General features: G+C 44.3%; 1 protein-coding gene across 1 annotated transcript in view; it reads left to right on the forward strand.

Annotated features, from left to right (window-relative positions):
* Positions 1–16,621, forward strand: part of LOC117483592 (heterogeneous nuclear ribonucleoprotein L-like) — a 48,729-nt gene that overhangs the window by 28,283 nt on the left and 3,825 nt on the right. Inside the window, exons 8-13 of the mRNA XM_034131968.1 lie at positions 10,603–10,674; positions 11,715–11,932; positions 12,248–12,369; positions 14,325–14,526; positions 15,203–15,260; positions 15,414–15,512. Coding sequence (XP_033987859.1) covers positions 10,603–10,674; positions 11,715–11,932; positions 12,248–12,369; positions 14,325–14,526; positions 15,203–15,260; positions 15,414–15,512 — 771 coding nt within the window. The remainder of the gene's footprint in view (positions 1–10,602; positions 10,675–11,714; positions 11,933–12,247; positions 12,370–14,324; positions 14,527–15,202; positions 15,261–15,413; positions 15,513–16,621) is intronic.

Genomic DNA, 16,621 nt, shown 5'->3' on the forward strand with positions numbered 1-16,621 from the left:
TCTCCACCGCTCCCATGTTTTATTTTGTGTTGCCATAAGTTAGTCTCTCTGCGTTTGTGCACTGGGCGAATGCTAATGCTAATAATGCTAATGCGAGGATAATAAAATGGCGGCTCTACAAAACATTTCAGAGTTTTACGGGGCGTGGTTTGCAATTCGCCCAGCCAATCAGAGCTGGGGCACTTTTTCCCCCAGGAAAGTACCATCTCTCAGCAGGCACTAAAAATGGGGGTAAAAGTTCCCGGCTTGAAGTACTCTTTTTGGTGTGAACGCGACATGAGGGGTACTAACGGAACTAAACGCGAAAAGTACAGGGAAAAGTACTCCGGTGTGAACGCGGCTCTGGTCTCTGAATAGCAAGTGTCTCATTCATTTTAGCACTTACGGTTCCCTCATCTCAGAGTCAATGGGATTTTTGAACTCGTTTTTGGAAAATAGCTCAGAATAAGGTCTGTGATTGACACAAATTTAAGAGACGGATAATGTTTTGTTCTACGACATTAAATACATCAGCAGTGACCCCACTGGTGATTTTTGAAGGGTTTACGTGTCTGAAAAACGATAGTGGTTAACAAGTGGCTGAATAGGACTACAGAAGTTGTGGAGGACGTTGTACGTCATTACGCCGAACACGTAAACACTCCCGCTAAGTTTGTTTGCCCTGTTCTGCTTGAAAGCAAGTACCTGCACTCTTGCAGTTACTGTTAAAACAAATGCTTCAACTTGTAAAATTTTGAATCCGTATTTTTGAATATCGATATTAAGTTGGCGTGACGTTGAAGTCGTGCGACCCTGCTGTACTCGGCTGTAGTTCGTTTATAGCATAACGTTAGCATTTAGCTTCTGGCGATTAGATTTATGATTAGAACATTTTAAAAGTAGGGTAGACAAAACGTGCATTTATCAAACAGGTTCGTTTTCCACAGATCTTATTTTTTACAATATTCCAAAATCCTAAGGAGAAATCCCATTGCTTTTTTGTCGAGGGAACCCTTGCGCAGCTTACTTCCGGGTCGGCCTACAAAAATACGTCATCACTGCACCACTCTATATCCATACCGGCCCCCTCCTCATTTGAACACCTTGCTTTTAAACCGTCTGGTCCAAAACCCCTGGTCACTGCAGTCATTTACCGTCCTCCCAAACCAAACCCTGCTTTCTCTGAATTCCCAACACAACTCTGCTCCATATCTCCATATGTTCTGCTTCAATATTCATGTTGACTCACCTGACTCCAAAGCCACTAGTCTGTCCCCAAAAAGACAAAAATCACCAGCCTCAACGACTACCGCCCAGTAGCACTCACCTCCATCATAATGAAGTGTGTTGAGCGGTTAGTCAAATCATTCATCACCTCCTCCCTCCCTGAATCTCTGGACCCCCTGCAGTTTGCCTACAGAGCAAACAGGTCCACAGACGACACCATAGCCCTCACCATCCACACTGCCCTTTCACACCTGGACTAGAGGAACACATATGTGAGAATGCTGTTCATTGATTACAGTTCAGCCTTCAACACCATTGTGCCCTCCAAGCTGGTCATCAAGCTCAGAGACCTCGGGCTCAACAGCGCCCTCTGTGACTGGATCCTGAACTTCCTGACGGGCAGACCCCAGGCAGTGCGGGTGGGAAACATCACATCCTCCACCCTGATTCTCAACACCGGAGCCCCTCAAGGCTGCGTGCTCAGCCCTCTCCTCTGCTCCCTGTTCACTCACGACTGCTTGGCCACACACAGCTCCAACACCATCGTGAAGTTTGCTGATGACAAGACCGTCATCGGCCAGATCACAGACGATGACGAGACGGCGTACAGAGAGGAGGTCGAGGGTGGTGAAAACTGCACAGAACATCACCAGGACGGAGCTGCCATCCAGGGAGGACCTTTACTCCCAGCGGCTCAGGAAGAAAGCTCTCAGGATTATAAAAGACCCCCACCACCCCAGCCACAAACTGTTCTGCCTGCTGCCGTCTGGCAGGCACTACCGCAGCATCCGGACTAAAACCACCAGACTCAGAGACAGTTTCATCCCACAGGCAATAAGACTGTTAAACACCTGAACTGTTGAAACAACATCTGTTAAACAACTGAACTGTTGAAACATCCATAACATTCATCTGGCTGCTTAGAAATTATTTATCTAATATATCATATTCCAATAACTTGCATTTAGACTCTTATTGCACTATTTCACTATTTAAACTATTTTTCCTTTTGTATTTACTATTTACCTGCACTATATTCTTATGTTTATCTATTTTATTGTATTGCACTGTTGGAGGAGCCTGTGACCTAAGATGTTCATCGTCATAACTACATTGTAGTGATCTTCGTATGACAAAATAAAACCATGAAATCTTGAACTCCTTCACCGCCACCATGTGACTAATTTATCTTGTTTCTTCAGGACAAAATTGAAATAATACACAGCCAACTGGCCAACGCTTCCAACTCCTCCACCAACCATCCTTACCTCAAACCCTCCTTCCCTCCTCCTTCAAATCACCCTTTTACATCATTCACTCAAATCACCACTGCTGACAGGAGAGGCTTCTCAATACTCTAATTTCCCCTCCTCGACTCCTATCCTCGACTCCTATCCTCAAGACTTAGGCCCACAGGAGATGCGAGCGGAGGAGTCGAGGAGGGGAACCGAGGAGAGAGGAGGGGAAGCAGCAGGCGGTTAGAGAAATGAGAACTCCTCTCCTCTGAGCGGTCATTTTAAAGAGACGTCCATTAATGATGACAGGAGGCACAGCAGTGGATGGAGCAGATGGACAGATGTGTTCATGACGACTTATATATTTACTTTTAATTCATTCACAGTGCGGTATAATGAGACAATAACAGGCTACAGATGCGGACATATACACACACATATATTTATATAAATATATACAGTGCTTGAATTGGGCCGGTACTCACCAGTACGCAGTACCGGCACTTCTGATTTTTACCCATGTGGTACCGGCACTTCTTACTGAGTACCGGCAAGGTGCCGGTACTCAGTAAGATGCTGGTACTCAGCCGCCGGCATGACGCATGACAACAAATATGCCCAGCGTAGATGCACCTAGATGCGTCATGCGTCATGAGATGCTGCCGGTTGTCGCCGGACAAGGAGCCGACTGCTAATACAGAAAGGCTGTGCCTGTGTTAGAAATGTTGTCTGACGGGGAGCCTTCTCTGGTCGAGCCTCCTGCTCCAAGTTCTGTAGCACTAGCTCCCACAGAGCCTTCTCTCCCGTCTCTCATTGATTCCCTCTCTCCTTTCCTGCTGAAAGATGGTGAGTGTACTCAGGGACGAGGAGTCATTTAACCAGCCGCCAGTAGGAGTCAGCTTTACTTTCTTTTATATCCATAAAGAAAAAGTAAATCTGCTTACAGTTCTGTTTCATATGGATGTTGAGAGGTATCCATATATCTCTTCATTTTGCTCTCAAAGTGCACCAGATTGATGCATTTAACTTCCTGGGGGAGCATGCCCCCGGACCCCCCTAGAGGGTGTCAGGTCCACTCCCCACTTATAAATGTAGCACTTTACCACTGCACCCCCTCTAATCTCAGATGCACCCAGAGCCATTTTGTTTAAGTACAGTGAGCCTTTCTAAAATATACAGTAAAGAGACTAACCCACCAGCATTATAGGATACTATGTGACTTTGAGCCAAATACTTGTTTTTGGGCTGTATAAATAAATTGAAACAGTTGCTGATTTAGAGTACTGGCACCTTTTTTATTCCAATTCAAGCACTGAATATATACAATTTAAAGTATGAGAGCACTCTCATAATAACGTAACACAATCAGAGACTGGATATATCCCCCCCCTCTCTCTTGTCGCTGAAATGGGGAATTGAAGTTACGGGCCAAAAGTTGTATTAAAGTATTAAAAGTAAGCATAGGACACCAAACCAACTGAGACCCGTCTGTCCGCCGCATCTACGCACTGTACAACACACACACCTACACACTGTACAACACACACACCTACACACTGTACCACACACACACCTACACACTACCACACACACACCTACACACTGTACCACACACACCTACAGCTCCTAAAGCATAATCAGGCTACAGCCGTTGTGTATTTTATTATGTGAAGCACTAAATGTTCTTTGAAAAATATGGACTCTTTGTTTGTAGATATCTACTAAACTACAGCATACAAATACAGAGAGTAATGTAGGCCTGTTATACTGAGTGATATATATTATACACACTGCTCTGCTTTCTGCACGGACCTCACAGCTGTTCTCACTGGAAACATCGCGTTGCGATGAAAGCAGTCACTAAAATAATATCCAGGGGATGCATGCAGAGCTGTCATTGGCTGAGATAAGTCCGGCCGTGCGTAACGCCTCCACCGTTCCCGGAAATGCATCCGCGGAGGAGCCGTGGAGGACCCATCAGTGTCGGTTATAGCTCCTCCAGAGAGCCTCCTCGATGCTCGGTCCTCAATGTGCATTTAGAGAAATGAGATGTCCTTCAACATGGCGCGCTGAAATCCATTTCCGGGTCACTACCAGAGGACCGAGGAGTCGAGGAGGGGAAATTAGAGTATTGAGAAGCCTCTCTAGCTTCCCTAGTCACTGGCATGGACCCCATCCCCTCCGCCCTTGTCAAAGCCTGTCTCCCCTAACTCATTCCTCTGATCACCGCAGTCATTAACTCCTCTCTGTACACTGGCCTCGTCCCCCCTGCTTTGAAACTCGCTGCTGTCACCCCTGTACTGAAAAAAACCTGGACTAAATCCTGACACCTTCAATAACTACCGGCCCATCTCCAACCTCCCATTCCTATAATCATTATTGGCCCAAACTCACTAACCCGCTCCACCCAGGACTTCTCTCTAAACATCGACGGCTCCATCGTCAACCACTCAACTCACGTCCGTAACCTTGGTATCATCCTCGACCCCGCTCTCACTTTCCTCCCTCACGTCAACCAGGTCACAAAAAACATCTTCTTCCACTTGAAGAACATCACCTGCATCAGATCCTCCCTGTCATCAGACCCTCCCTCTCATCAGACCCTCCCTCTAATCAGATCCTCCCCCTCATCCACCGCTGCTGAAACTCTGATCCATGCCTTCATCACATCCTGACTGGATTACTGCAACAGCATCCTCTATGGTTCTCCTGCATACATCCTCAATAAACTGCAATATGTCCAAAACTCCACGGCCCATATGCTCACCTCCACCCGGCGCTCCGACCACATCACCCCTATCCTCCACTGGCTCCCCATCAAACACCGGATTGACTTCAAAATATGACTTCTCACCTACAAAACCATCAACAACTTTGCCCCCCCTTACCTCAGTGACCTCATCCAACCACACACCCCCACTCGTCGCCTCAGGTCTGCTGAAGCTAACCTACTACAGCCAATGAGGACAAAGCTCCGGAACTGGGGGGACAGGGCCTTTGCTGCAGCCCCCCCTCCCTCTGGACCTGGGGTAACAGGGCCTTCGCAGCAGCCTCCCCCCTCCCTCTGGACCTCCCTTCCCAGTCACATCCGAAAGGCCAACACTCTTGATTCCTTCAAAAATCTCTCAATATTCACTTATTCACTCTAGCTTTCAAACTCTGATCAACAACAACATTATTTTTATTTTTGATACATTGCTAGTGCCACATACGAACCAAAGCAGAGACACATCCCTTGTCAAGTTCTACCGAGTTTTGGCCTGTATTTAGTGTTTGCCCGAACTTGAGAGGCTGGAGGGCAACAGAGGACAACTCAGATTCTTTTTTTTCTTCTTTTTTTTCTACTCAGCAGTTCTTAATAAGACACTTTGCATCAGGTTCGTATCAGGTTGAAAACCTTCAAAAACAGAGGGCAAAACAAATGTTAGCAACATGCAAACAAAACCACAAACATTCTGTATGCCTCATTGCATAATTTCTATTAATAATTCTTACTTTCCTGACTTTTCAGGGCACCACAATTCAAATGATTCAATGTGAGTTATTTTACAAAGACATAATTGACTTAAAGGGGACCTATCATGCAAAATGCACTTTTGTACGTCTTTTATACATGAATATGTGTCCCCGGTGTTCCAGGGAACTCACCAAGTGTCAGAAAACACAACCCTCTCTATTTTCCTCCATACCCAAATCTCTAAAAAAGGGGCTGCAACGGATCTGATAAAAACTGATCCAGATTTGAACACTGTCCTGACGTCAGGACGGTGGCGCTACGGCTATTGGGCCAACTCCACCAATCAGGAGGAGACAGCCACGGCCATTGCCGTTCGAAAGCACTGGAGACGCTGTAGTACATATGCCAGGCCTGTAGATGGTGCTGTTCTCACTGAATCTACCCTTGCTAAAACAGAGCTAACATTTTTCAAATTGAGCGAAATGAGGCATGGCTAAAATGCATGATCTGTTTGGTATTTTGAAAAAAATAAAGTATAAATATGCCTTATATAGGTATGGTCCTACACTATATTATTCAAATATAGCATGATAGGTCCACTTTAAATGAATCAACGAGAAAGCATTTTTCTCCACCTGAAGCCAAGCAACCCAGAAAACCCCACTGAACACCATCTGCGTTGTCTAAAAATATACCAAACAAAAAGGAGCGCACACAAACCACGCTGCGTAAAAGCCGTCGTTTGCGCAACAGCACTCTCACACAATGGGATCTAAGGCAACAGATCAAGTGCGCAAAATACAAATATAATAAACAATGGAGAAACACACCAACGGCGTCTCTGAAGCCTCACACACACTGTCCCCAACTTCTCCCTCCGTGGCTTTGGGAACAAAGAGCGGCCATCATAATTCCTGCCTCTTTTGTTGCCGTGTTACCGGAAGTGGCATTCATATTTTTTAATAACAGCTCGCCTATCATTAAGAAAAAGTAGACTACGCTATTCAAAATAAAACGAATACCCCTTCTGGTATTAAACAACTAAAAACGAAAATACATGAAAACGTCAGTTTTTATCAGATTATTATTTTCAATTGAATATTGACTTTTGTGTTAACATCTCTTATGCCAGCATATTTCTTCAGATGTGATGATTAATAATCAGCTGAGTGGAGTCAAATTTGAAGAGAAAAGACCAGCAGATGAATAGCAGTGAATACAATATCTGGACTAACCAGAAAGATTGCTTTTAAAAGCAGGAGTGAATCCAGAATGGCAGGGGCGATTGAGCCTTCCAGGGTCCACTCAGACCTCACTGAATGCTTTATGGCCAACAGGAGTCTTCATAAAGCCCTGTGGACTCTGAATCTGCACTGTTCTCTTGTAAAGGTAATGGCCTTTCTCTGGGGATGATTCAGCTGGTAACAGGGTCCGTGCTTTGAACGCACCCTGTTCATGAGCTGTGAAAGAAGGTCTTGCTTCTTTGACTGCTCGATTAGTAGGCATTGGACTTACAGAGAGAAGAGAAACACTGTTGTTTCATTTCTGCTCTGCCTTCCTACATAATCTTTTTCATTTCTTGTTACTTTATCTAACCGAGAGCCGAAAACACTGACTCACCAGGTAGAGTCTTGCAGGTTTCACTGTACTAAAGATGTTCAGTAAGAGGAAGTAAAAGCTGAACACTCCCTCAACAAGCCATTTATACTCTTTTTATTTATCATTTTATCATTCTCTTATTCCGATTTAATCGCATTTTTTTCTTGGGGTATCTTTTTTCTTTCATTAATTTAACAACTGGCTTTGGCTTCCTCAGCATCCTTTTCTTTTTTCTTAAAGCAACTCCTTGTCTTGTTTTTTCTGTTATTTCCTTTTCACTCTTTGTGTACTCCTATCCTCTCTTCTTGGCTTTCTCTTCCCCTGTTCAATACCCCCTGAGTTCAATATATGACAGTTTGAACAGTCACTTACATTGAACCTGTGTGATCCACAGTGTGAGCTGTTGCATGGCTCATATTGCTTCACATCAGCTTGCACAAGGTAGGAGAGAAGAAGCCGACCCCCCCCCCCCCCCCTTCCCCCCGACTCTGACGCGTGTAACCAGGCCCTGCTGGAGTTGCCTGGAGACTGCAAGCTGCTTCTTGTCTGATGTGCTGCTGGTAATCACTTTAGTGGTCTGGTTTGTAATAAAACTTCCAGCAGATATGGTCTGAGAGGGATTTTCTTTTGTTTGTTTTCTGGTTCTTTGAGGACTCTTTCTGGGAGGTCTCAATATTTTGGAACATACTAACTCTAAGAGTATAAAGCATATAACTTCTTATGAGTCTGAAGTGTATCTGCAAACAAAATAACAAAGTACTTTCAAGCACTGCACTGTGAAAAGCTGTTGTGCTCACAGCACGGCGGCTGACACCCCCCTACTCTTCACTGACACACTGTAACAGTGTAGAGCGTGACCTCACGCAGCAGGGAGGATACAGGAAAGGAAATGATAAAGGGTGTGTGTCAACACACTGCTGTTAGCCCGGGTTCTGAATGTGTTTCTGCTGGTTCTATGGCACATCTGACCACACCTCTGTCACTTGCAGTCATCAACAACACACCGTTAGGCTGCATGCTTCTGTGGCTTTCTATCATACGATACATTAAAAATGTATTGTCAGATGCAGTCTGAAAATGTACTTGCATCATAGGAGCACCGTTTGAACATCAAACAAGGACAAATATTAAGACATGATACAAGGAAACAGACATTTAACATAACAACATGATCACTGAAGAGAGACATGCTCAAAGACACTTGTTCGTACATTTGACCTCATTCAGTGTTACTCCGATTAGATGGTAACAATTCAGATTGGCTGTTCAGGACATGGTTGGGGTCAGAGATGATGTTAATATGTTGTTATGGTAGGCTGATTCATAGAGTCTCTCACAGGGTTGACCTATAATCTTTGAGCAGATTTTCATCTGGTGGAGCAGTTTTGACTTCAAAGCGGAGGACAAACACTTGTACCATGTAGTACTGTAGAACACTCAGAATCACAAGTGAGAAAAGCTGCAGACTAATTGGTATACTTGCCCCGAATGACCTAAGGCGCTGGAGAAAATAAATTCTTTGTTTTGTCCTTTTGCAGACATAATCAATTGAGTATTTACAGGATAGCAGATGGTCTATCATTTCACCCAAGTATTTATATGAAAGTACTGTACCTGCGTGATTTTTCAGTATGGATGGTATTCTTAGTTTTTTCTGCATCACCTTTGTCTAGTGTGAGCACATTACAGACTCGAAACATGGCTAGAATTAGTATAGAGTTAGTACTTTATTAACTGGGACAAACTTATGATGACATTAACTTGTAGGCAGAGTTTGGCTAACAAAGCAACGGCAACTATCAAGGATCAGGTGGAGCTCATCGCTAGAGACCACCCTATTACGTTCAGACGAACATGGTTGCTTTGATAAATCAGCATACCGAGAGCACAACACATTTGGCAAGTTGTATGAGTATATTCATGGAGCTAGCGTTGATAAGGCCAAGTGTGATTACACTGGTTATAAGCCAGCTGAGGTGGTGTGTGAGGGCACATCTGTGATGGAGGGTTCATACTGAGGACACCAGATACAATCCAGATGGTTTGATGGCGTCATTTTGGAATCAGTGTGGAGGAGCTCAACAGTGTGAAGCAGAGACGGTCAATTACTGTTAGGCTTTACTAACTCATAAACACATCCATGCTGTTCCTTCTAGCTGTGTGTAAATTGCAAATGCTGCAGAAAGAATCAGACAAAAATGTACCCAAGTTATCAGAGTGAAAGAGGAAGAGGTCAAAGTATGTGAAAGGTTCTTCCTCTGTCAACAAGCCACACATGGAACTGTGTGTGTGTGTGTTTGGACTGAAGAGGAAGAACTGAATCCATGGAAAACATGGACGTCTGCATTCTGCTTGTGTGGCTGACTTCATTTGAAGCCCTCTTCCTCCTACATTACCTTGGCCTTCTGAGAATGGCCTGTACTGTAAACTCCACATCCTGGCTCTGTGACGGATGGCAACATTTCGTTGCATATTCCTGAACATCTATGCCGTTCAAGGTTCCTTTTCTCCACTCTTCAAGTCGAACGACCTATATTTTGAACTCTAATGTTGTGCAGAGCCAGCCTCTGTGTGTCTGCTTTTCTTTAAGAGTAGTGGACATCATGGGGACAGTAACAGTGGATCCCACATTAAAGCGCAGTCCCATTCATACAGTACTTAAATTATAATGTGCTGAACAAAGAGCTTCTGTTTTTCTCCTGGATTTCCTGGTTACATGAGCTCCTCTCGACAAAGTAAGCCTCTTGTGTCCCTATCATGACCGTATTCCTTCCTAGTAGAAACAGCAGTTTGATGATTGTGTGTTGTCTGGTAGGATGCACACCGCAGTGAGGCTGCTGCTAATCTGAGGTGTGAAGGTCACTGTGGATTATCTCCTGGCCTTCTCCCTTTTCACTGCTGTAGCATCTCTCCTCTAAAGGGCTGTGTGTGTGTGTGTGTGTGTGTGTGTGTGTGTGTGTGTGTGTGTGTGTGTGTGTGTGTGTGTGTGTGTGTGTGTGTGTGTGTGTGTGTGTGTGTGTGTGTGTGTGTGTGTGTGTGTGTGTGTGTGTGTGTGTGTGTGTGTGTGTGTGTGTGTGTGTGTGTGTGTGTGTGTGTGTGTTTCAGACCGTGGAAAGGGAAGGCAGAGACAGGCCATTTTAGGAGAACACCCCTCGTCCTACAGTGATAACGGCTATGGTAAGATGGTAACTGAATCCGCTGCTTTACACGGGGCTGCTACTTCCTTTACAGTCCCTATACCTCTGAGGTGAAACTTGACTCACACACACACCAGCATAGGTGAAGACTATCATGTGTAATAGTCAGGTGCAGCAGCAGGTAGGTATACCAGCTTCTCAGTGCTGTAGTCTTTCCTCTTCTTCTTCGTGGCTGTGACCACACTGTATGAAGTGCAGTCCTCAGTGTGAGTGAGAAGGCTATGCGTCAGCTCTCTAGTTAGCTTAGCTAAGTGATGAGCTGTTTCTTACAGATCTCCTCTTTGTTTCTCGATGTTCTGCTGCAGCTCAGCAAGGAGCAACCTTATATGAAAGTTTAAAATAACCCAGACATCTTTACTTTGGACATGAAAAATGTAGCGTCACTAGAGGGCAATGTTAACATCCTTACCCTTTGTATGCATTAAGCATTGATACCTGCGACTGGAAAATAGGTTGTTGTGGCATTTTTATTTACCAAATGTGGATAAAGAATCAAACATTAAGCTGTCTCTGTCGTATTTTATGTCTTGCAAGAATGAAATACAGAGAGCAAACGGTCTTTAGAGTAAAAGACGCAGAATAGAGTTTGCGTGGCATATTAACACAGAGAGGAGAACGTGGGGGGTCAAGCTCGGTGATGGTGAAAGAAGCATTCTGTCAGTTAGGGACTCAGTATTAGGAAGCCGTCAGTTCAACAGAAGGTGAAGGTCAAACTGTTGGTGCACATAGAGTGTATCTAACAACATTAACACATATTCTTAATAAGGACATTTCCCAAGCTTAGCAAGGACTTCCAGTAAATAGATATAAACATTAAGTAGGAATCACACTGTGATATTATTAAAGTAAGTAAGTGAGTGAGTAAAATACTTTTCTGCTACATAGGTCAAAAGAGAGATTCACTGAGTTGAGGTTATAAGGGGGTCCCAAGAGTGGGACCCCTCTAGCATAGGAAGCGCTGCTCTCCTCACTGTCAGTGAACTGGTTGGGGTGAATCTGAGCTGCAGTGTGTCTCCTCAGGCCCCCCCTGCCCCCTGCTGCCTCTGCCTGGCAGCAGCAGGTACAAGATGAGCTCGGTGGATGTCCCAGACATGGTGTCCTACCCTCTGCCACAGTCCTCCTCCTCCTACTCTGGACACACCCCCAGCTCTGTTGCCATGGTAAGCGGCCTCCATTCATCCAAGATGAACTGCACCCGCATCTTCAACCTCTTCTGCCTCTACGGAAACATCGAGAAGGTGGGTGTGTTTGTATTCTCAAAGTTATTTTTAATAATGATGCAATTTAACAGTTTCAGTTAAGAGCGTGTGTGTGTGTGTGTGTGTGTGTGTGTGTGTGTGTGTGTGTGTGTGTGTGTGTGTGTGTGTGTGTGTGTGTGTGTGTGTGTGTGTGTGTGTGTGTGTGTGTGAATGCCGGTGTGTGTGTGTTTGTGTGAATGCCGGTGTGTGTGTGTGTGTGTGTGTTTGTGTGAATGCCGGTTTGTGTGTGTGTGCGTGCGTGTGTGTGTGTGTGTGTTTGTGTGAATGCCGGTGTGTGTGTGTGTGTGCTTGTAGGTGAAGTTCATGAAGAGTGTTCCTGGCACAGCGTTGGTGGAGATGGGAGATGAGTATGCTGTGGACAGAGCCATCACACACCTCAACTCCATCAAGGTGTTTGGCAAGAGACTCAATGTCTGGTAGGAAGGAGGTCAACACACACACACAAACACACAATATTGTAATACATCCTAAATGTTTCATATCTGTGTAAATCAGAGTTACACCACCTAACCCTAATGCAGGGGTCTGCAACCTTTTTGACCAAAAGAGCAATTTTCCACCAATTTTGTCTGGAGCCGCAAAACATATTTGATAGCTTGATTGCTTATAAAGTTGTATATATTGTTACATCATAGACAAAAACTACAGTTTTTTTGCATTTATTATTTATTACATTATAGAAAACTGTTTACCTCTAATAATAAACAAAGAACTCTTATAAGGAGAATTAAAAAATACACACAGGCCTACTTTAAAATAAATCAACACAGCACTTGGGGAGTCCTCTGCACATTTGAAGAAAATGAATATAATTCAAATGGGCCCACTTTGAAATAAATAAAACATATAGCTGCACCCTAAAAAGAGTTAAAGGAGAGGTGTCATGCTTTTCCGGTTATTACCCGTCCCCTTGTGTGTTATGAAGGTTTTTATGCATGTAAACGGTGTGCAGAGTCAAAACCCTCAAAGTACACCCTGTAGCGAGTAAAACTCGAACACAGAAAATACCTCCCCAAAATGCCTCGTTGGAGATACGTCATTGTCCATTTGATTCTTCCATTTAGTTCCGGGTACGGCATGATGTCATGCCGTACCCGGAACGAAATGGACCAATCCGTGGAGCCGTTACGTTAAGCCCCCGCTGATTGGTCCAAATTGACCAATCCACGGACTTCCTCACACACACATCTGTGTGCAGGCAGCAGGCAGCTCAGCTGATTTCTCCTCCCTGGCTGCAGGCTGATAACAGACAGTTGGGATCACGGCGAAATTCTCTCTGCAGACCCATTCTCACAGCGTTTATCAACCTTTTTCTTACTCAATATCAAGCCACACTTATTGTTTTTACTTCGGCAGTGACTTTGTGTGTGCTCAGGATGAGTGGCTGTGTTTCGCTATGTATCGCTAACAAGGAAACAACACCTCCACGGAGCTCAGCGCGATTCACAACGTCCCGACCAATCAGGGCACACTGTGCTCACAGGGAGGGTGGGGGCTGGAGCATTTGGAGCTACAACGAGCCGTTAAAGGCAGAGAGTGAAATTCAGTGAATACAAGTAGTTTACAGAGATGCTGTATGAGAAACTAATGTGAGTTTGGAAAAATGCACAGTATAAATCTATTCTAGTAGACCTCAACAATGGAATTATGATCAGTGGAAATGGCCATGACACCTCTCCTTTAACGGATTGAATTATGACTGAAGATCGTCAGCTGTCTTCCTCTTCCGTGTTTCTCCTCCAATGCGTAAAGGCTGCAGCACCTTTGACAACTTCTCTCCACATATCAAACATACCGGTAAGCCAGCATCGTTTGCTGTGAAAGCAGATAACTCTGTCCACGCAGAATTAAACCCTCTGTGTTCCTCCCATACTTTTCTTTTCTTTGATTTATCCATAGTTCGCTCATCGAGCCGGGGGTCAGGTTATTCGCCTCAAGAAAAGGCGCTGCCGCGGGACCATAGCAGGATGCGACGCATATTTTAGTTGACCTAATTAAAACTGTTTTGTTTATTTTTTATGTGTCACAGTATCACCTCAAAATACAAGATACGAAACATTTTCAACCGTGCAACAACATTTAAATAGTCCTACAAATATTTGTATTTTATGTCCTTCTTATTTTTGTCTAAGCTCAAGGGAGCCAGAGCAGAGGGCTTAAAGAGCTGCATGCGGCTCGAGAGCCGCGGGTTGCAGACCCCTGCCCTAATGCAACACGACATATATCTGTGTGTGTGTGTGTGTGTGTGTGTGTGTGTGTGTGTGTGTGTGTGTGTGTGTGTGTGTGTGTGTGTGTGTGTGTGTGTGTGTGTGTGTGTGTGTGTGTGTGTGTGTGTGTGTGTGTGTGTGTGTGTGTGTGTGTGTGTGTGCAGTGTGTCTAAGCAGCACGCAGTGATCCCCAGTCAGGTGTTTGAGTTGGAGGACGGCAGCAGCAGCTACAAGGACTTTGCCATGACCAGGAATAACCGCTTCAGCAGCGCAGGGCAGGCGTCCAAAAACATCATCCAGCCTCCGTCTGCAGTGCTGCACTACTACAACGTCCCTCCATGCATATCGCAGGACCAGCTACTGAGGGTATGCTGCTCCACTCTTCTATCCAGTGAAAGTAGTTAACCTCTGACATGCCTGTCAGTCTCTGTGTCTCTGTCCCTCTACTACACTTCAACAGCTCTTACTTTACCAGTTTTGTATTCTTCATATTCTGGGCCAGGCCTGGATTCTTCACGTCTCCCAAACGAAACTATGCCTATCATTCAAATGTATTGAAGTGTCCCCAAATAGAATAACACAATTATGCATTAGTTTTACCATAAAGCTGATGTACAGAAAGGCCATATGTATATTAAAAATACAAATGCAATATTTATGTCAATGTATGACCAATGCCCAAAATATATAAATAACAAATATGTACATATAAATCAGATATATGTACATAAAGAGAACATCTATTTGTAAATGTTTCCATAATATATTTTGTTAGATATTCAATTATATTTTAAAAACAGGCTGATTTAAGAAATACGGACAAATGTTGTTTATGACTATTTAAAGTGGTGGCTAAATGAGCATGGTAATATTTGATGTTCACACAATGTCATGATGCAGAAAGAAGAGTTTCAGTGCTGCTGGGGACAGGTGGACATGTGTATGTGTTAAACACCCCTCCACATCAGGCCACACCATCAGTCAAGTTGTGCATTAGGTGCATAAGTGTTGCCTCATATTTTCTCTGTGTGTGTTTTGGCAGCTGTGTACGGAGCATGATGTGCCAGGATTTGTCAAATTCAAGATGTTTGATGCCAAACGTGAGTAGAACTTTCTTAAGGTTAAGGTTGTTGTTAAAGATTAGAATGTCTTTGAAATTATTCATTACTTGACTTCTCTTTGTGAACTGATTTTTCACCTTCAACCCCCTGTTGTGTGCAGTTGTAATCACTCCTCTCGTGTGTGTCCCTTAGCCTCCTCTAAGACCATCTCTGGCCTGCTGGAGTTTGACAGTAAGACGGAGGCTGTGGAGGTTCTTACTGTTCTCAACCACTATCAGATCCGGATCCCCAGTGAGTCTGTCTTCAAACACTCAGTTTCTCATTCAGCCTGATTGTAATAGCACTGGAAAGTCAGATCTATGTATATGAAAGGAGACATGTCATGGCCATTTCCACTGATCATAATTCCATTGTTGAGGTCTACTAGAATAGATTTATACTGTGCATTTTTCCAAACTCACATTGGTTTCTCATACAGCATCTCTGTAAACTACGTGTATTCACTGAATTTCACTCTCTGCCTTTAACGGCTCGTTGTAGCTCCAATAGCTCCAGCCCCCACCCTCCCTGTGAGCACAGTGTGCTCTGATTGGTCGGGACGTTGTGAATCGCGCTGAGCTCCGTGGAGGTGTTGTTTCCTTGTTTAGGATACATAGCGAAACACAGCCAAACTCATCCTGAGCACACACAAAGTCACTGCCGAAGTAAAAACAATAAGTGTGGCTTGATATTGAGTAAGAAAAAGGTTGATAAACGCTGTGAGAATGGGTCTGCGGACGTAACGTAACGGCTCCACGGATTGGTCCATTTCGTTCCGGGTACGGCATGACATCATCCCGTACCCGGAAGAATCAAATGGACAATGACGTATCTCCAACGAGGCGTTTTGGGGAGGTATTTTCTGTGTTAGAGTTTTACTCGCTACAGGGTGTACTTTGAGGGTTTTGACTCTGCACACCGTTTACATGCATAAAAACCTTCATAACACACAAGGGGACGGGTAATAACCGGAAAAGCATGACACCTCTCCTTTAAGTATAGCCTTGTCATTTCCTCTCCATACTGCTGATAGTCACATATTACTTGACCACTTCTTTTGAACATGGGTCATTTGTTGCACATTTAAGTCATCATGGTAAAATACATACTGAACATTATGAAAGGGAGGAGGACGGAGTTCCCCCACAGGACCCCAATCTCTTCAACATGCAGACTGTGTCGGAGTGTTGCTCTGTTTTATCTGTGGTGTTCTCGCTCTTTGGTTTGTGATATTGTTAATAAATATTAAGAGCATTAAAGTTATTACAGATACAGAATGAGCCCTTCCATCCATGCTACTTGACCATATACCCTAATATGCTGAGCAGAGACAAACTGAGGACATGCTTAAGGACAAAGAC

Source organism: Trematomus bernacchii, unplaced genomic scaffold (assembly GCF_902827165.1).
Source record: "Trematomus bernacchii unplaced genomic scaffold, fTreBer1.1, whole genome shotgun sequence".
Classification (NCBI taxonomy): domain Eukaryota; kingdom Metazoa; phylum Chordata; class Actinopteri; order Perciformes; family Nototheniidae; genus Trematomus; species Trematomus bernacchii.